The following is a 21,437-nucleotide window of genomic DNA, read 5'->3' as shown; positions in this document are numbered from 1 at the left end:
TTTAGAAGAGACAGTTAAAGTCACAAATAATATTACTGCAAATGCAAATGAAAGAAGTCAAGTGCTGCTTTCAATCTCTACTCACAAGTGGGGCTTCTGATGGTTGTTACCTTAAATCAATGTTACTCTGTCCTCCTCTCCCTACCCACTCCATCTTGCTGATTGTAGAAAATTTGGACAACAAGTAAAAGGAAGAAAATTTAATTGCCCCGTGATACATGCTAACTACTATTGATATGTGGATTTGTTTCTCTCTGGTACTTTTATCTAAGTACATATGTGTATTTTGGTTAAAATGGAGATCATAAGATATGTATTATTCCATATCAATATTTACTCACCTTTCATAAATGATTATCTTTATTATTAGTTTTTGAAAATATTATTTTAATATCTATATGTTTCCACTGCAGTGATAAATCAGTTTAGTGGTTTTCTTATTATTGGACAGTGTTTTTTTCATACTACAGCGAATGTTCTTGAATATCTTTGTCCAAGTCATTGATTAATCTCTTAGAATTAATGAGTCAAAGTTGTCAAAATAGATGAGCCTTTAAAGACTGCCCAGTTATTTTCAGAAAACAGTGTATGAGCAAATACCTCAGCATCTCCACATCAATACTGATTTTAAAAAATGTTTAGAAATTTTTGCTTATTTAGTAGTGGCAAAATAGCATCTTGGATTACTACAAAAGTATATTTTTGATCATGTATGAAGCCAGACTGTTTGAAAATAAAAGTAAAATTTCCACCAGCATAATCTTAAACTTGAGTGGATAGAAAACAGATGAGAGGCAGGACTGATGATAACCTCCATGAGTGCATGACAGTGGGCAGGGAGTCACTGGCCAGGCTGAGGCCTGAGGTGTAGGAGGTAGATCAGATACAGGCTGGATGAGCTTCCACTGCTGACCTCTGACATGACTTAATACAGCCATAAGGCACATCACCTCCAAGTTGGCCTGACGATGACCTTTCAGGAAGTTAATGCCACAAGAGTTGTTGAACAAGTTGTCCTGGTATAAGCCACTTGCAAATGATAAAAATAAGCACTTAGGGAATTGCATTAGACTTTTGATGGGAATCAGCAATACTTTTAAGGAAACTTTCATGACTCAAGAGCACCGCTAGTCCTTCTTTAAGGGCAACAGAATGACTTAATAATTAAACACAATTTATACATCCATGTTGCCATTTACGCAGTCTAAATTCACCCAGAGGTGATGCAGATCAACATTGAGAACCTGAATAGTGTATAAATGGATCTTATTGGATTCCAGATGAATAAAACTTGCCAAAAATAAAAACATCTATTGTCTTGCTTTTAAAAATTTCTCCCTGAATTAACCAAACCCAAAACAGACTCTTGTAGTTATTTAAGAAATGTCCACTAAACATTTATTCTCTGTTGTCCTAAAAGAAATAAGCTGCCATTAACATTCTATACTTATTTTAACCTAGGTTCAAGTATATTGGCATTCGTTATTTTTGTATCATTGTTGTTTAATTCATTTGGCTTTAATTGTAACTGTCATGATTTTGGCTAATGAGATCTGATAGTTCAGATTCAAAGGCTAGTTCATGAATGAGCTGCTACTCTGTCTATAAAGTCCATACAGGACTATATGGAGGAATTGCTATCCCCCAAATCCTCCTGCCATGAAATACCCACTAGGGTATGATTTTAGAGATTTCAGGTGATAACAAATGTGCAGCCAAGTTTAGGAACTGCCAGTCTAAAGGGCGAAAAAGCAGCTACCAGAAGGGAACTTAAACTTTAAGAGAGTGAGCGAGAAAAAGAATTTTAAGATGTGAATAAAGAAGAAATGTGGCCATGGGTCAATGCCCAGGTTCTGCTGTAACTTATGCAGCCAGTCTCTTTTTACAACCTGTTTGTTTATGATTATATCTCTTAAAGTTGAACTGTGGAATGTGTTCCTTACCTACTTATTGATACCTATGTCCCCCCCCCCCTTCCTTCCACTACTGATTATCAGAAGTTAAGTATAAAATGAAGATATCCCTTAAAATGGATGTGCAAGCATGGGGGGGGATTGAAAAAGACACAAAATTTCATTTAGAAGGAATAAGTTCAAGAGATCTATTATAAATTATGGTGACTATAGCTAAATAGCAATGTATTGTATGTGTAACTTTTTCAAAATTGTTGAGAGTAGCTTTTAAGTTCTCACCACAGAAAATGATAAGAATATGAAATAACACATGTTAAATAACTGGATTTAGTCATTCTACAATGTAAATGCGTATCAAAACATCATGTTGTATACATAAATATATACATTTTTTTTTACTTGTCAATTAAAAGTGAATAAATTTTTTAAAGTGGGACTTGTGATGAGTGATGACATTGCTATAACAAGGGCAATGTGCCTCATTCTTTCTGGAAAGGATCTGAAAATCAGCACTGAAGACCTAGGTCAGATGGATGGATGAAAGAATTTACTTCTATGTAGAAACATGCCCTGTCCCATTTTTGTTAAACAAGGGACTCTCTCAAGCTATCTTTCCACTTCCTTCTTTTGGTAAACAAGATCAGATACAGAGAGATATTTTCTACTGAGCAAGCACGATGAGAAGGGCATTGGGATCCAATGGGGGTGTGAATGACAGTACGTGCTGTGATAGGAATGTCTATGTCCCTCCTAAATGTCCATGTGGAAATCCTCACCCCCAGGGTACTGGTGTTAGAAGGTAGGACTTTTGGGAAGTAATTGGGTCTATAAGACCAGCGCCTTCATGAATGGGATTCAGCGCCCTTATAAAAGAGACTCCAGAGAGCTCATTTGCCCCTTTCACTTTGTGAAGTTTTGAGAAGACTTCCATCTATGAGGAAGTGGGCTTTCACCAGATGTCAAATCTATCAGTGCCTTGACTTGGACTTCCTAGCATCCAGAACCATAAGAAATACATTCCTATCATTTATAAGCCACTCAGTTTTTGGCATTTTGCAAAAGCAACTCAAATGGTTTAAGACAGCACAGAACAGGGAACGCAGGTCCCCAGTAAAGGCTGGTCCCTATTCAACATGGACTATTGCCATGCAGGACTTGGTGGGGCCAGTACTGCTGAGAATTCATCCACAGGTTCCAAGAGAAGCTAGAAATACGGATCATTGAGTGAAATTTCCTTTCCCACACCCCCAATCTCCTGGGGATTAAACCTCTAGGGCCTCACATGTGCCAGGCAAGCACTCCACCTCTGGATATAGCCCCAGTGTTTTAACAAGTCTGAATTTTTTTTTACATCCCCAGCCTTTTAAAATTTTATTTTGAGACAGCCTTGCTAAGTTGTTGAGGCTGGCTTTGAATTTGTGATTCTCCTGTCTCAGCCTCCCGTGTAGGTAGGATTACATGCATGTGCCACCAGACCCAACAAAGTTTCCCAATTTTAAAAGTATAAACCATTCAAGAGGCAAATATGTGAACAATGTCCTACAGAATGGGACAAAATGTAAAGCTAAACAATAACATGCAACAAAATCATTCCCAAAGACATAAATTCCATCCATCCATCCACCCTTCCATTCAGCCAATAATTTTTATTGACCTTTTTTTTCCCCAGTGCTGGGTCTCCAAGTATGCTAGGCATGTGCTCTACCACCGAGCTACACACCCAACCCCTGACCATCTATTTTGTATAAGGTATTTCATTTGACAATATGAGAAGATGATATAGAATTAAATAAGATAGGATCTCTACCTTCAGAAAGAGATTTCAAACTAGTTTAAAATGATAAATGAAAAAAATGATAAATGATGTCACATGCATTGAAAATTCTTACAGGGCTGAGGCTAGAAAGGAATCACTGAAATTCAATTATAGAGATGCAGGTATTCTCATTTAGTTTGATCAGCACATAGGTAAAGACAGGAGATTTGCAGAATCTGAAGCACTGGTGGCCCAAACTATTGTTTTTAACACTGAGTTCCTGGGGACACTTGAAGGATAGTCAATGAATAAGACACTAACAAAATTCTGGTGGTTTGAAAATATTAGTAATATAGTTTCCAAATTGGTCTTACAGAAATATAAGGCAAGGAAATTATGTATTTTTAAAAATATTCAAAAAATCAACATAGTTAAATGAAAACTGGATCGGTGTGGTCTGTGAACCCCTAGGGTCCCCTAAGACCCTCTCAGGGGGTTCCACAAAGTCAAAACTATGTTAACACTGAGACAGTGTTTGCCTTTTTCACTCCCATTCTGAGTGTAGAGTGGGGTTTTCTGGATGCTACCTGACATGTAAGTTTTCCCTGATCTAATGGCTAATGGAGTATATACTTGTGTGTTCTTCTGTTTTAAAAAAAAAATCTTGAAAAATATCAGTTTTAATTTTTAATATTGTAAACTCAATGGATATAACCCACAGAAACAAAGTCTTTGGGGTTCTCAATACTTTTTCAGAGGGTAAAGAAGACAGAAGCAAGAAAACTTGAATTGGATTATAAAGTCTGTAGGGGGGTGGGGGGCACTGTGTCTTGTTCACTATTAGATCCACTCTGCCTTGCAAATGATACACACTCTGTAAAGACTGGCTAAATAAATGAATGACTGCCAAAGCGTATACCTAAAAGTGCTTTTAGAAATGGAAAGCAAACAGTCTAAATAGCCTTTATTTTCCTTTGGATGCTTTAGTTTAGTTACCATCTCTGATTAAAAACAGTCCCTTCCTCAGTGTATTGAGTATGTATAGTAGATACCTTGAAAATAAAGGACACAAATGTCTACTCACTTGGCCAACTTCATATGTTATCATTAATGAGCTTATTTCCACCTGCTGATTCTTCTCCAGGAAACAAGCAAATGTCTGGCAGAACAGATGGCCCCTTTACTGTGGCCTGACAGACTGAAATCTTACACTTTATTAAACAAAATTAAAGCAAAATGATTTTCATAGGCAAGAACTTCTCCTCACCACAATCTCTGCTTTAATGTAAATCTCTGCTTTAATGTAAATTTTGCAGAATAATAGTAATTATTAGGGGCTGGAGTTGTGACTCAGAGGTAGAGTGCTTGCCTGGCATGTGTGAGGCCCTGGGTTCTATATTGAGTACCACATATAAATCAATAAAATAAAAGATCCATTGACGACTAAAAAATATATTTAAAAATATATATCTCAACTAGAATCCCTGTCTCAAGAAATGAAGACATGGGCTAAAAATAATCACAATCCAAACTTGTAATGGATTTCATGGTTAGCTCCTTAACTTGATTCAGCAGGTCTGGGCAGAGTCTGATATTTTCCATATTTTCACAAGTGATTCTGATGCAACTCCTTGAGTCTAGGGACTACACTGAGAATTACTGGTCTACTCCATCATCATAAATATTAATAATGGGTGCATTTGTGGTCAAGGTGGAATAATAAGAAGCTGAAAGAAACATACTATGATTGTGCTATCATAAGATCATATTTCTAGAAGCCAGGGAAGAGATGAATAATTTTGCTTAGGAGAAGAATCTTGCAAGGAAATAAATGCTATTGCCTGTGTAGCTCTCTGATTTCTGCTTGTGCTGAGTCGATAACATCGCTTTGATATAAACCTGGAAAGGAGAAACTAAGTGATGAGGCACATCTACGAAAATCTCAGCAGCTGAAAAGCCACACAAAGGTGGGGCTTGAGAAGCCCCAGATGCATAAACAGCTATGGCAGGATGAGTAAGCAGAGGAAGCTGGTTGGTAGAGAAAGGAAAGGAAAGAATGGGAGAGTGTGCCTGGTTCCTGCTGACTTTCCAATTTCTACTGTACTCTCAGGAGGACTTAATGTGCTGTCCTTCTCACCCTTAGGTTTCTAAGGGCTCCCCCTTCCAGCTTTACAAAAAGAAAAAAAAAGTTTTATCTTGCTTGAGCTAGCTTGAATAGGACACAGCTCTTAAAGAGCATGAGTCTTAAAGAGCACGATCCTGGGCAAATGGAAAATGTGGCCATCCTTGAGGTGGGGAACATGGGTTTAGTATCAGGAGACCCAGCACGCATGCCTAACTCTATACCTACCTCTCCATTAGGCTGTAGGTAAAGTACTTACTTCCCCTGGGCCTCACTTTGCTTGAATGCAAATAATAGATTAAATGATCTCTGAGTTTTTTTCTGATTAAGAAAAATTGCAATGCATGATTAGCTTTGAATAGAAGCAACCCAGGAGATAAGGCACATACTGAGGAAGGAGCCCTTTAGGATAATATATAGTTGATTTTCTTTACATATATAGCAATAAAATTGTTCTGATTTTACTTTAAAAAAGAAGTCTTTGAAAAAATTAAAAAGGGAAATAAAAAAGAAGACTCTATATATTCATGAATCAAAGCTAATTGGTTAAGATTGATTCTATTTTATCTCTTGAGGCATCAACAGAACAGCTCCAAAGTTGCTATGCTCCCAGGGAGGCCAGCTGCTACTCATTTGCCCAAAGCCTCTATCCAGGTGAAGAGTAAGCGTGTTTGTCCTATTCATCCCATTTGTGAGACCTAATACTGTGCCCTGCCTTGGCCTGTGAAGAAGAGGTAAAGGATATGAATTCTCTTTTCCTCTCGCTGGTTTTCTTGCCAGTCCATTCCTTGTTAGCCAGATCTGACTTAGGCTAATTCTACACCCCCATTTCTGTTAAATGTTCAAACTGTCAACAAGTCTGTAGGAATCAGGAGGTCAAATTTACTATTCTGAGGTACACAGCTGCCCCTAAATAAAAGGCACTGTGCCTGTATTACAGAATATCAGATATTTGGAGGTAGAAGGAATTTGAGTTACTATAGAAACTTCAATTAACAGATGAGATGGGTGTGGTGGCACACACCTGTAATCCTAGAGACTTGGGAGAATGAGGCAAGAGGATCACAAGTTAGAAGCCAGCCTCAGCAACTTAGCGAGACTTTCAGCAACTCAGTGAGATCCTGACTCAAAAACAATAAAATAAATAAAAAAATAAAATAAAAAGGACTTGGAATGTAACTCGGCGGTAAAGTGCCCCTGGATTTTATCCCCAATATTAGAAAAAAAAAAAAAACAAAACAAAAAAAACCTATAGCTAAAGATAATAATGAGTGTTAATGTTCTGGCATTGTATGAGGCACTAAGCTGGGTGCTTTACAGAAATAATTTTATTTCATTCTTTGACAACCCAAGGTATTCTTATTATCCTCATTTTCAAAATGAGAAAACTGAGACTTTCAGGGTTAAAGGATTTGCTATTGGGAAAATTTTTTAATTGAAAAATAAATATAAAATAACTTACCCCAATCAATAAATCAGCAAAGGAAATGAACACACACTTCACAGAAGAAGAAATATGAATGGTCAAAAAATACATGAAAAAATGCTCAACATCTCTAGCCATTAGAGAAATGCAAATTAAAACTACACTGAAATTCCATCTCACTCCAGTCAGAATGGCAATTATCAAGAATACAAGGAACAATAAAGGTTTGCAAGGATGTGGGGAAAAATGTTCACTCGTATATTGCTGGTGGGACTGAAAATTGGTGCAACCACTCCAGAAAGCAGTATAGAGATTCCGTAGAAAACTTTAAATGGAACCACCATTTGACCCAGTTATCCCACTCCTCGGTCTATACCCAAAGGACTTAAAAACAGCACACTACAGTGATGGAGCTACATCTATGTTTATAGCAGCTCAACTCATAATAACCAAGCTATGGAAACATTGTTGAAAGTGTCCTTCAACAGATAAATGGATAAAGAAAACGTGGTATATCTACACAATGCACTATTACTTGGCCATAAAGAGAAATGAAATTATGGCATTTGCTGGTAAATGGATGGAACTGGAGAATATCATGCTAAGTGAAATAAGCCAATCCCCAAAAAAACCAAAGGTCCAATGTTCTCTCTGATTTGTGGATGCTAAACCACAACAAGGGAGGGTGGGGAGAAGAAGAGGAAAGACAGTAGAATTAATCGGTCATAACTTTCCTAGCCTTGTATTTGTATACATGACCAGGGTAACTCCACATCACGTATGACCACAAGAGTGGGAACCTAAATAGAATAAGTTATACTCTGTGTATGTATATTCTGCTGAAATACATTCTATTGTCATGTATAACTATACATAAATTTTTTTTTTAAAAAAACTTGCTATTTGGCTTACTCAACATAATCCAAGTATTTGTAGGTGACAAAAAAGGATTTGAGTCTAGTTCTGCTGTTTCTCAGGACACTCTTCTTTCCATTAAAACTATCAAATGTGAGTCTGAGATAAGAGGATTGCAAGTTCAAAGCCAGCCTTAGTAAGAGTGAGGCATTAAACAACTCAGTGAGACCCTGTCTCTAAATAAAATACAAAATAGGACTGGGGATGTGGCTCATGGCTGAGTGCTCCTGAGTTCAATCCCCAGTACCTTTCCCCCGAAGAAAACCAAAAAAAAAAAAAAAAAAAAAAAAAAAAAAAAAAAAAAAAAAATTATAAAATGTGAGACAATAGTGGCTCAGTTGTGGAAGGCTTGCTTAGCATGTGCAGAGCTCTGAGAATAAAATTTAAAAATGAAACAGCGAGCATTTATTATGTCCCTATACTGCTATAAGTGCTATAAGGTGCCAAGACAATTGGTTGTGCTACTAAATGAAATACAACATAAAATTCTCCCTTCAGACTTGTAGGAGGAAAAGGGTCTGCTGGTTCTCTGCACTAGATCTTCAGGAAAGTTCAAGTGCTTGATAAAAAAGCTCTCATTAATGCCTTATGTATCCCAGGAAATGGGTATGGACCCAAAAGGAGGAAGGTACTACAAAGACTTTTTTTACAAATGAGAACATTGAACAGCAACCATTATAGAGCTTGCCCAATACAAGGCAGTCCCTAGTGAGCCAACACAGCTGTTGGTACAAGAGTATTTTAGTTTTTTCCCCTATAGTTACTGGCCAACATAAAAACCCCCCTTCAGTCACCTCTGGTCATTGCAGAGCACAAGGACAATGATCACTTGGGACAAATTATTCTTACAGGAATTACTTCTCACAATTAGCCAAACTATGCATTTGAATTCCATTCCTTTTCCCTCTCCTTTTTTTCAATGGGCAATCTTCAAATGAAAAAACTAGAACTAGCAATATCATAGTGGATTCAATTACAACTATATTATAGTCAAGTTATGAAAGAATTATTAATATTAATAATAGAATATTAGTGGAACTATGATGACTACCCTATATTAGTCACCTGACACTTAGTAACTATTAGTCTTGCCTGACACTATGTAACTATTCTACATTTAGCCCCACAATACTACACACACAGAGGCAGATCCAGATTTTGGGGGTCCTGAAGCTTATATAAATTGAGGAGTCCTTCTTAGGAGAAAAAATTGGGATACAGAATTAGGTACAGGGCTTTGGAAGGGCCTGTGCAAGTAAGGGATCCAAAGCTTAAGCTTCATGAGTTCCACAGTAAATATACCACCATGTCCAAAATAGCTAACATCTCTCATCCCCACTTTTACAAGTAATGAAACTGAGGCTCAGAAAAGTTGCCCAAAGGAAAAACTTGAAAATGCAAATTTAGGATATGAACACAGTGTGTCTGACTCCCAATCTCATGTACATTTTCATTGTGTGGCTTCTAATAAAAACAAAATTGCTATCATGTATTAAGTGCTAACTATATCCCAGAAAAATCATATCCATTTTCTTGAATAATTCTTGCAATCTTTCTATATACATCAGTTGTTATTATCTTCATTTATAGATAGGGAAACATGAATGAAGAAAGATTAAACAACTAGCCCATGGTCATCCAATTAGTACCTGAAGCCAGGATTCATTCCTGGGAGTTTTTGCCTGCAAAGTCCTTACTCTTCCCCACTGTCCTGTACTACCTTCTACCCTACAGATTATCCTAGAAAGAGCAAAATGGTAAGGTGTGACCTCTGGTTGAGAGTTACAACATTCCCGAATCTGTACTGTAACTTATCAGTCTGAGGCCATTCCTCAGGGAGAAAATCAATTGGAAAAACCTATACAAACTTAGGTCTTAGGCTCCCTTACAGGAACCCAACCCCCACCCCCAACCCCTGGCCAACATGAAATGGAGACCCACAGGGAATCTGAGGGCTGGCTAGAGCTAAGGAACTGGGAAGATCACTCATCCTATCTGGGTCTCCTGAAATCAGATTGCTTAACTCTAGATTCACAAAGCAAGGGTTTACGTTGTCAAATAAATCCTGTGAAATCTTGATTTGGATGTGGAGAGTGGAGAAAGGATTTGGTTTATTTTGTCCCTGAACTCAGTACTCAGGCAAAGAATGGTCTTTGAGAAGTTCAAACAGTAGTTCTTGTCTTCCCTTGGCAATGAACTTGTGAAAAATTAAATGATGCTTTGCCATGGCACTTTCTTTAAAAACTGCCTTTAATTGCCAGATTCCAAGTAATTTATTACTTCTGAAAACCTCTGTTAAAGGAAGATGTCTGTTATCATCTGGAATAAAACAACATTACTAACCAGGAAATAAAGTGACTCAACAAGGTCTGTACTCTTTTTTTTTTTTTTTTTTTTTTTTAATCTAGCTGATAACAAGTGTAGATTACTGGAAGAAATGAGGTATAAAGATGTTGCTGCTAAAAAGAAAGGCTGCTCCAGTGACTTTTTTTTTTAAAGGAAAAATTGATCACAGTAACTTTCTCTTGTTCCTTTTTCCACGTGGCTTGGTGGATGTGGGTGAAAGGGCAGAGGAAAAAAATGACCAGTGAAATCAAAGGATGGAGAGGGCTCCTGACATGACTAGCTTTGCAGCCCACGCATGCAAGGGGAGAGACAGGTCCAAATTCTTTTAGGGACCTAAATGCAACTGTGCCTGAAAGTGGTGGCTGTCTGAAAAAGGCAAGAATGACAGTGAGACAAGGCGATACAGGCTGTCCGTAGGAGATACAAAGCCGCTAAGTCCTTCTAAGCAGATTGTGATGGATGAAATGTCACCTAGCCCAAAGGCTTGGCCTGCCTATCAACCGCCCTGCCCAGCGCAGGAAAGCAAGAACACAATAGATCACACACCCACTTCTCATCCCCAGCCCCACACCACTTCAAAGACCAAGCAAGCAGCTAACATAACCTGACTCTTCTGTGGTGTCTTTCATTTCGTTTTAGTTCTTCTTGAAGCAGAAAAACAGTTTGGTTCCGACAGAGATTGGGGTGTGGGAAGCGGGTGGGAAGAAATACAAATGACAATATAAGCGCAAGCGTTTTTTAAAAGTCAAGAGTCACAGTCTAATTTATTATTATTGAAGGGAACACAGTCATCTGCATTCCTCGCCATCCTTTAACCCTCTCTATGAAGCACAGAAAGAAAGGAGTGTTTCAGTCCGGAGGGTTTGACCGAGTGCAGGTCTTCCCTGCACACGGCCCACGGTGCGAAATGTCCTGGAAACACACACACACACACACACACACACACACACCTGCCCCTCTCACCTTCTCGATCGTCTGGTCCACGGCCTTCTGAAAGACCCGGGCCACTAGCAGTGTGACGCCGGTCACCAGCAGAAGCAAGGACAGTGTCCCCGCCGTGTAGAAACAGCATCTGCCCATTCTGCGCGCTGCTCACGGGCCGGGTCAGGCCGCACCCGCCTGCTACCCAACTGTGAGGAGGGAGGAGCAGCCGCCACGGCCTCCGCAGTCGCGGTGAGAAGACCCGGGACCCTTTGGCGCCCGCGCTCTCCGGTGCCCAGCTCGCGGCGCTGCCTGGGCGGTGCGCGGTGTCCGCTCCTCCGCTGGCCGAGCGCGGCCCTCCGAGCACAAGGCAGACGGGACCGCGGGGTGAAGAACGGGCTTGGTTTCGGTTTCTCTCGCTGGGACAGCTCAGGAGGGTGGAGGGAGCTTGCAGAGCCTTGACGCCTCCCGGTCGGCCTCGCCGCAAAGCGGGGAGGCGACCGCCGGCGACTGCGCGGGGAAGCGGGCGGGGCGGAGGAGAGGCCGCAGTCATGTGCCCCGCAGCGGCGGCCGCGATTCGGCCGGTGCCAGCAGTTGCAGGTCCCCGCAGGCCCTCAGCGGCTGCGGCTGTGACTGTGGGACCATGGCCAGCACGGGCCGCGTCCCCAGCCCCTCGCCACAGGCTCCGCAGTCATCCCGGACTAGGGGTGTGTGAAATCGCTTGTCTCCCGATCGCTCTTTAACTTGTCCACTCCGCAGATAAGTGTTGAGGGCCTACGATGGGCCAGGTGCTGGGGCTTCATGACGGATGCGACATTGCCCCTGCTCCAGAGGAAGTTCCAAGTTAGCCAAGACACTGTCTCAGAAATTACAGCACAGTGGAACATGTGCTTTTACAAGATGTGGGCTGAGATCTGTGCCAGCAAGCGACTTCTGCCTGGATGACCTAGGACCCCACAGTTAAACTAGATTTTGGAAGATATGTAAGAGGCAGTCTCCGAAGGGTGGTGTGCAAGAAAGGGTGGAGGAGGCATTTCAGAGAAGGAAACAGAGGGCAAGGCATTGAGAATGAAGGAGAAAATCCGCAGGAGGAAAGAAGGAAGTTTCTGTTGACCATAGGCTCAGGTGTGCAGGGCATAGGTTGGATGTTGGGGCCCTGGGGATCAGATTTGAAGGGCTCTTTGTGTCCTGTTGAAGAACTGGGATTCCGCAAGAGCTTAAAGCAGGTTAAACTGGTGGCATCATCTGCTTTGCTCACCATTTTGTCCCATGCATCCAGGATGGGCCTACACACAGCAAAGACTCAGTAAGCGTGGGATGAATGTTAGTTCTGTGCCAAGCCTTTCCTAGTGCTTTACACACACCCACTCATTTAATACCTGCAGCAGCCCTATGATTAAATGTTTGTGTTTGCCCGAGTCCTCCAAGAACAATGCCCCATAGGAGTATTGCACACGAGATTTAGGAGGGGACTGGACAGGGAGTTGGACCTGGGATGCAGGTGTGATTCTTGTGAAGGAAAGGGGAAAGGAAGGAAGGTGGGCGTAAGGAAACATGTGACAATGCGGTGCATGTTTAACAAGTTCAGCAAGGCCCTGGAGAGAGGGGTGTTGGTCCTTGAGCCTTGTTCCCAAAGTCTGGCATGTCCTGCCTTAGTATCCCTGCTGTGCTTCGTCCTGGGCTGGGAGCAGCCTTGGAAAGCTAGCCTCTGCATGGACCTGGGGATAAATATCAGAGGACAGATTTCAGCAGACCTCAGCAGCTGGGGCAGAGCCCCTGGGCAGTTGTGCTATCTGTACTGGAAGATCTGAGAAGTACATTTCTTGGCCGGTGATTGTGCAGTCAGCCCTGCTTATCCTTAGGAATTCACCAAGGACAGATTGAAAACATTGGAGTAAAAGCTAGGTTGTTGCTGATATATACAATGTAGTTATATTTAGAAATAAAAGCTACCTTTTTGCTGATGTGTATTATGTAGTTAGACTAGGATAGTTGCATCAGTATTGAACTACAGATTATTTTTCTTGTCACTATTCCCTAAACACAGTTTTTTCATAGCATTTATATTGTATTGTAAGTAATCTACCGTTAATTTAAAAGCATATGGGAGGACGGGTGTAGGTTCTATGCAAATTCTGTCATTTTCTATAAGGGATTTAAGCGTCCAGGGATTTTGATGTCTTCAGGGCATGGGGGTGTCCCAGAACCAATCTCCTAAAGATTTTGTGGCACACCATATTATTCTCATTTTACATGAGGAAATTGGTAACTCCAGAGAGTTAAGTAATCTAACAAGTTAAACTAGTTGCTAAGTGGTGGATCCTGCCTGGGCTAGAATTTAGGGCTGGTGGCCTCCAAAGCCCTCACCTTTTCTACTCTGTGTGTTGCTGTCACCAATGAGAACCTAGGGACAGGAATCAAGACGTTTTGCTGAGGACTTGTTAAGATGGGGTAATGGATGTAAAAGGTGACAAATTCTTTGCACTCCTCCTATTAGAGGTAGTATCTATACTTTCTTTCCTTGAATTTTAGTGATTTGTTAAACCAACAGACCTTGGTGGAAATGACCATATCCTGGAACTTCTGAAGCTAGGTCATAAATATCTTTCAGCTTTTACCTGGGACTCTGGACATACTTGCTCTTGGAATACTGAGCCACCACTAAGTTAGTTTAACTACCCTAGACTGCTATCCTGGAGAGCGCATGGGAAAGACTGCAGGGAGATGCTGAGCCTGCAAGAAAAAAAAAAATGTCCTGTCTCCCAGCTGTCCCCAGCCATTTGAGTCATGAGGTCAAGACATTATGGAGCAGGGATGAGTGACCCCTGGTGAACCCTGCTTGAAATACAAAATAAAGGATTGTTGTTGGTTTAAGCTATCAAGTCTTGGTGTGGTACAGGACTGAGATAGTGGGACAGATAGTGGGACAGGACTGAGGCTGGAGTATTGGCAGAGACTGTAGCTGTAACTGCTTGGCTCTACACAGCTGTAGCTACCAACAATCTTTGAGTGGAAGATCCTGCTGGGAACTGGAATGATTCAACTATTCCAAGCATAGTGGCTAGTGTGCCTGTGTGGTCCCCAGTCCTCCTGTGTCCACCACCGGCAGCCTTTCCCTATCTGGAATCATGCTGTGGTCACAGCCTGTTTTTTTCCCCATGTCTGCTTTAGATTTCAGTTGTCTGAACAACTTAACTCTGCCCTGTGTTGAGGGACCATGCTAACCTATCAACCTTCATTTGTCTCCTTCCTAGGTATTCTTTGGGGTTCTGCAGCAATCTCTGTGTGTCTTTTCCTTCCCCAACTAGAAAAATGATTTGGTATTGCGTCTGAACAAATGCTGGCACTCGCAGGTTCATGCTCAAATTGAACCTCTACCCCTACCTCTGACAATTAAAATCAGATTTTCTGTTTGCTGGCTTCATTCTGGAGTGTAAACTCCATAGTTACCCACCCATTCCAGCCGTGGTCACCAATCCCACTGCATCTGTCTCATTATTCACTGAGAATTCTTGCCGCTTGTCTGGTCTCAGGGTGGTCTCACTGACTGTGGGGATGGGAATGGAACCAGATATAACAAACATATCTAGTGTGGGGAGAGTTTCTGAACAGGGGCTTCCAGCTCTGATGTCCTTGATCTACTTTCCCATTGAGGATCTCTGTTGTTTCCACTGTGTCAGGCTGCTGTGAACCACTTCCCTTTTAAATCTCTGGTCCAAGCTGACAAAAACCTCTTTCTTGGTTCCTCTTAGCACAGCTGACTAGACCAGCATTTTAAAAATGTACTAAATACTATGACAGAACAAAAACGACCTAATTACAGAAAATATAAACAGCTTTTAAAAAAAATGCATATCCACAAACCAGCAGTCTGTAATCCTGCAATAATTTCTGTCTTATCATGAAGGCTGGCATAACTTCTGAGCCACTTGGCCTTTCTGTTCAGATCCTTCTTCTCTACCCCGTGAGTACTACTTGTAGGGACCTTTGATCCAAAGTCTAAAAATCTGATAAAAACTTCTCAATGCCCCTTGGAACTTCCTCCTCATTACTGATCTATGGAACATGTTGCCTCCACCACTAATTGGCATCATTAATTTAATTGCCATAGAGTCATCTCACCCTACAGGTGAGATTCTGCACTTCACTTTAGGGTGTGGCCACTGCTTGGCAGCATACACTAATAGCCCCTGACAAGCTGGAGGGTGAGATGCCATGGCAAGGGGGCACCGCTCCTATGTTTGGTGGGGAGCCTTGTACCCTGGTAGGGAGACGATCAGAAAAAATCCTGGTGACCTCTCTACACATAAAATCAGAATACTTGAAAATGAACAAGTATACTTAGGAATAAATAATTATTGGTGCCTATTGAAATTCCACAGTCATTCAGGATGAAAAAAGAACTTTGTCCATACCTTTCAAGACAGGGCTACCTGGGGAAGCAAGAAACTCTTTGGGTCCCCCCCTCTTAAATTTAGAATATTGACAATACACTTAAAGGAGGTTAATCATGTCGTCATTGTATACTTTTATGCTTAAAGCATTTATAGTGTAAACATTTATAATACCCCACTTTTTTTTTTTTTTTCCAGTACTAGGAACAGAACTCAGAAAAGCTCTATCACTGAGCCACATCTCCAGCACTTTATAATTTGTATTTTGAGACAGGTTCTTGCTAAGTTGCCTAGAGCCTTTCCAAATTGCTGCCGCTGGCCTTGACCTTGTGATCCTCCTGCCTAGCTTCCTGAGTTGCTGGAATTACGGGCGTGCACTACCATGACCATCATATAATATATCACGATTCTCGGAACCGTGATGGCTCCCTGTAATTGCCAATGGTTCTTACTCATCTTGTAGTCTTGTGCTGCCTGTCCTATCAAAGGTGGAGTTAATTTCTCTCCCCTAAAGCTGGGACGGCCTCGTGACCTGCTTTAACTAGTAGAACACGACAAAATGGATACTGTGCCGTGTTCACAGTTGGACTTCACTGGGCTGGGCAGCTGTTTCTTTCAACTTTTGGGGATCTAACTTCTATTTTGGAAGCTCAGATTAGATGACTGAATGATAAGAGACCACATGGGAAAGACCCTGGAGCATGAGAGGCCATTCATGATGTCATATTCCCAGCCAAATTCTTAGATGAAAATAGCGTATTCCCTATGCGTCAGAAGTCATAAACTATCACTGCTGAGCTTTGCTTGAATTGCAGAATGGTGAGCAAATAAATGGCTGTGCACAAAACTACTACCTTGTGGAGTGATTTCTTTCATCATAGTTATTTGTTAGTTATTTTAATATTCCAGGAGCCTAAAAAAAGAATGGGAGTGACTCTGGGCTTTGCTAAGTTTATGATAAGCCTGGGTCCAAAATGTTTCTAAAACTCTTGGCTTTCTTATTATTTGAAGATGATCTATAAAATGTACTGTCATACTGTAGCGATTGATATGTGTTATTTCTAAATGTCTGTGGAACATTCTCAACCCTGACCATTGTGGGATTCATAAGAAAAAAATTATTCTCCCCTCCCTTTCTTCTTTGCCAATCATTCCAAGGTTCCGACATTGCAAAAACTTCTTTGTGCAGACAGGTGACAAATCCCTCAAGGCGAGTTTATTTACAGGGTACATTTTATCACGTTCATGCCATGACGAGGCAAAGGGCATCTCTGTAAGGCTGCCCCTGGCACTCTTTGTTGTTTCTTTTAACTAGGAGATAAATTCTCATGGCTCCCTATTATCATCTATGTCCCCCATTCTGGGGGAATCTTTTCTAGTTTGTTGTTTGTTTGTTTTCCAGTACTGGGTATTGAAACCTGGGGTGCTCTATCACCGAGCAACACCCCTAACCCTTTTTATTTTTTTAATTTGAGACAGGGTCTCACTGAGTTGCCCAGGCTGGCCTCTAACTTGCAATGCTACTGCCTTAGGCTCCTGAGAGGCTGGCATTACAGATGTGTGCCACTACACCTGACTTTTGTGTTATGGAAAATGAGAATTCTCCTCTGCAAATCCTTTCATAGAAAATTTTATTAATGTGAATTGTTGTTCCCCTAAGGATGTAGACATTTTCTAAAACATGAAAATTAGGAAAAAGCAAACAATTTGCCTTGTTCCCTTTCCTGTCCTGAAACCACAAGCATAGACTTTTCTAACTAGCAGAATGTGTAGGTGGGGGTGCAGTGGAGATGAGTAGGCTGCAGGGAACTAAAAAGAAGAAAAGAAATAGTGACAAACATGGTGATTATGTCACTATTCTCCACCAGTTGTTCAGGGACCAGGCACTGTGCCAGATGGTGGACTTCAATTACTTCATTGAATCTTCACATCGGCCGTGAAATAAACGCTCTCTATTCTAAGAATTAAGAAATGGGCACAGAGAGGTTGACTAACATCATGTCCAACAGCATGTGACCAGTAAAAAGCAAAGTTTGTACCCAAACCCCAGTCAGCTAGACACTAACATCAACTCCTTTATAAAAAAAAATTTAGTTGTAGATGGACACAATACCATTATTTTATTTATTTATTTTTTAGACGTGGTGCTTAGAATCAAACCCAGCGCTCACACGTGCTAGGCAGGCACTCTGAGCTACAATCCCAGCCCTTACATCCACTCTGAACCCTTTCACTGCTGCTCAGGATTTCTGGCCTCATGTAATTGAGAGCAAAAGGAAAACAATGAATATTTGCTGAAAAAGCTGTGACATTAGAACAGTCATCAGGGTTCGGACATTCAAGAGGACCAGGATTGGGATCAACTGTGTGTGAGAGAGAACACCTCTGCCTGCCTGGACTTGATACTGAACTAGAATGGAGAGCCAGGAATGAGTTGCCAGGTGGGTGACTAAAAATATAATTTCCAAAATACGTTCCGACTTGAAAACTGTTCCCTCTGGAAATAGTTTTATGGTACTTTCTAGAAGCAAATTAGGCCTGGGTTTTGTTTAAATAGCTCTTCAACTCAGTGTGGCAAAACTGACATATTGTGAAATATCAGGGCTGCCTGATTTCCTGCACGTTGTGAAATCAAGGCCAAATAAACAACACAAGAGTTACAGTTATTCTCCAGTGATTCATTCCATCTGTAGACATTGTTTAAACAAAAATCCAAGTTTACTCAGCATCTTTCTGATGGGGAGACATGAGAGATGGAAAGTAAAGAAGGAACGGCCTGTTGGCCAAGGCAGGCCTTATCAGCCCCAAGTCGTGTGGAGGAAGTGTCCATTCCAGGACAGGAAAGCAGGAAGGAGAGGCAGACAGGGCATGCGAGTTTAAAATATTAGACTACTGAGAGGTAAAAAAAAAAAAAAAGACCTGTTCCTTGTCTCTAATCCAGTCCCCATGTGACTTCTGAGTACATTCCCTGGGCCTCTTTGGAATTTTACCCAGAAGTTTCCTTATTGATCCAACTTCAAAGAAAATTTTTATTCAGTTAACTTTATAATTGTTTAGAAACATTTCCAGTTTTAGGGGCTTGGGGTATAACTCAGTAATAGAGAGTTTGCCTGGCATGTGAGAGGCCCTGATTTCATCCCCAGCAAAAGAGGAAAGGGAGGAGGAGGGGGAGGGCGAGGAGGAAAAGAAACATTTCCAGTTCTTCAATAAATAAATACTATCTCTACTTCACCTCAGTGGAAAATGTTTCAGAATATTCATGACTAGTGATTGCTTCAACAGCATTGCAACTATTTTGAGCACAGTAGTCATCTATTCTAAATCAAACTTGAAATTGATTCAAAAGATAACAAATCTTTCTAAAGAACCCTGGCGCTTTTAACAGTTAAATACAGAATTACCATGTGACATAGCAATTTCATTCCTATGTACATATCCAAAGGAACTAAAAATAGGCACTTGTACAAATACTGTGTACAAATGCTCATAGCAGCACTATTTATACTACCAAGATGTGGAAACAACAGAAATGTCTATCTGCCAATAATGAATAATATGTATACAGTGGAATATTATTCAGTTAAAGAAAGAAGTACTGACAAATGCTACAACATGGATGTACCTTGAAGACAGTATGCCAAGTAAAGAAGCCAGACATAAAAGATCATGTATGAAATATCTAAAATAAGCAAATCCTTAGAGACAGAAAACAGATTGCTGTTATCAGCAACTAGGAAGAGGAAGAAACAAGGAGTAACTTTTAGTTGGTACAGGGTTTTTCCTTCTGGGCGATGAAAATGTTTTGGAGTGATTCAAGAAGGGTGGTTGCACAATAATGTGTACTTACTAAAAGCTACAAGTGTGCGCTTAACTTTTATGTTATGTGAATTTCACATCAAGAAAAATTGCAAATCGCAGGGGAATTTTAAAAGAAGAGGGAAAATATGAGAAGGAGTTGTGCAGATATCAAACGCTCCCAAGGAATGTTTGTCTTTCTCAAATACCACTTACGACTTGAGTGACAGTCTTAGAGTAAGATATTGGAATATGATCTGATAGAATATGATATTTGAAAATTCAGTGATGTGAAGAAAATTTCCACTTGGGGAAAAAAAGGGATAACCAGTCACAGGTGTGTTTTATGTTCTATAACAAGGAGGATTGTCCACATATGACTCTGGGTGCTATCACTTTTTTCTTCGAGCAAAAAAGATAAAGACCTTTATTGGAAGTTACCTGGTATGGAGACAAGAGGCAGGCTCCATCTATCTCCTTGACCATTCAGTGAAGATGGTTTTCAAAAGCTTTTAGGAGTTGAGGGGTCTCATAATGTCTTTGGTACAGATTGGATAAGTTGTTCTTCCAAGGCTTATGCTACTTTAGTCCTGTGTTATAATTTTGTGGTCAATGCCCCTTGCTCTTGGTGGTAGTCCATATAGCTCCCAGTTCTGAATATAAGTCTGAGGCTTAGTTCTGTCCAACTTGGGGTGATCCTTAGGACAGACTTTTAAGGTGTGTCATAGTATAGAAGGGAGCATGGGGTTAGGTGAGTTCTTTGCCTCACAAATTTAAAGAATAAAACCCAAGGACACAAGGGCAAGAGCCCTCTAATAAATCTAAGAATTTATTAGAGTAATAGAAAGAAAGAAAGCAGAACTCCCAAAGCAGGGTGGAGGCGGGATTGTCCCAAGAAGGGTTGCCAATGGGTGTCCGTTGTCTAGGGGTTTATGTGTATCTACTGAGTTAAGGAAGTTAGCCCCCCGACTCAATCCTGGGTAGGGTATTCAGTGTATACGAGATCTATACATGCCCTTTGATCTAATCAGATCACTGTGCCTTTTGGGGGGAGGGTCTGGGCACTAGGCTACCGAGGTCTCACTATCAACTAAGTTTTTGCTTACATAGGAATCAGCCTGACCTTGATGAGACCTGCCTTGTGTCTGTTACACTCAAAATTTGACCTTGGAGGGGCCCAAGTTTCCTTTCTGCCTATCCTAACTCTTTTTCCTGTCTCAGTAGGACTGCATGTTCTGTAAAACATCTTATACAACAATTATAAGTAAGAATTTCTTTTTTAAAGAACTAATAGTTGGGAAAGAGAGACTAACTCCATTCTAATTTGGGCATTTTAGAGGAAGGGGCCACTCATTACTCAGAAAAGTAAATAGTACAAAAGATTGATTCATGTGAATGAGATGAGTTCAACTGGTGTTTGCTGGCTGACGATTATCAAAGATAGAATTCTGTCCTCCTGTGCAGTCTTAGAGACAGAGGGCTCATTCTTTCCACGGTTACATTCGTGGGAATGGCTCTTGGGTCCTTGAGAGAAGCTTCTGAGTTGCAAGGGATACATATTTACAACCGTAAGCCCTTTTTAGCAAATGCCTAGCAGGAGGTTGTAGCTTATGGAGCAAGGGCTGGGTTTCAATAATAGATGGTGCAAAATATGTTTTTCTAAATACAGCCTCCAGTCCTTCCAAACAGTGCCCACCTCTGGACATCTGGGCATCACTCTCCCACCTTCTCCTTACTCTGTTTTTTTCCTCTGCCTCCCCAGCTCTGTCTTGCCACTCAGCTATGTCATCATCAAAATAGGCTTTGGGTCCTTCAGATTTTTTAGAGTCTGCAACATAAACCCAGAATT

The 21,437-nt window shown here is 40.9% G+C and overlaps 1 protein-coding gene across 1 annotated transcript in view; it reads right to left on the bottom strand.

Moving 5' to 3' along the window:
* Positions 1-11,692, bottom strand: part of SCARB2 (scavenger receptor class B member 2) — a 59,473-nt gene extending 47,781 nt beyond the window's left edge. The window contains exon 1 of the mRNA XM_079152738.1: positions 11,442-11,692. Coding sequence (XP_079008864.1) covers positions 11,442-11,558 — 117 coding nt within the window. The 5' untranslated portion in view covers positions 11,559-11,692. The remainder of the gene's footprint in view (positions 1-11,441) is intronic.
* Positions 11,693-21,437: the final 9,745 nt, after the last annotated feature.

This window comes from Sciurus vulgaris, assembly GCF_902686455.1.
Source record: "Sciurus vulgaris genome assembly, chromosome: 9".
NCBI lineage: Eukaryota > Metazoa > Chordata > Mammalia > Rodentia > Sciuridae > Sciurus > Sciurus vulgaris.
Note: the sequence above shows the minus strand (reverse complement) of the source record. Positions and strands in the feature narration are given on the sequence as shown.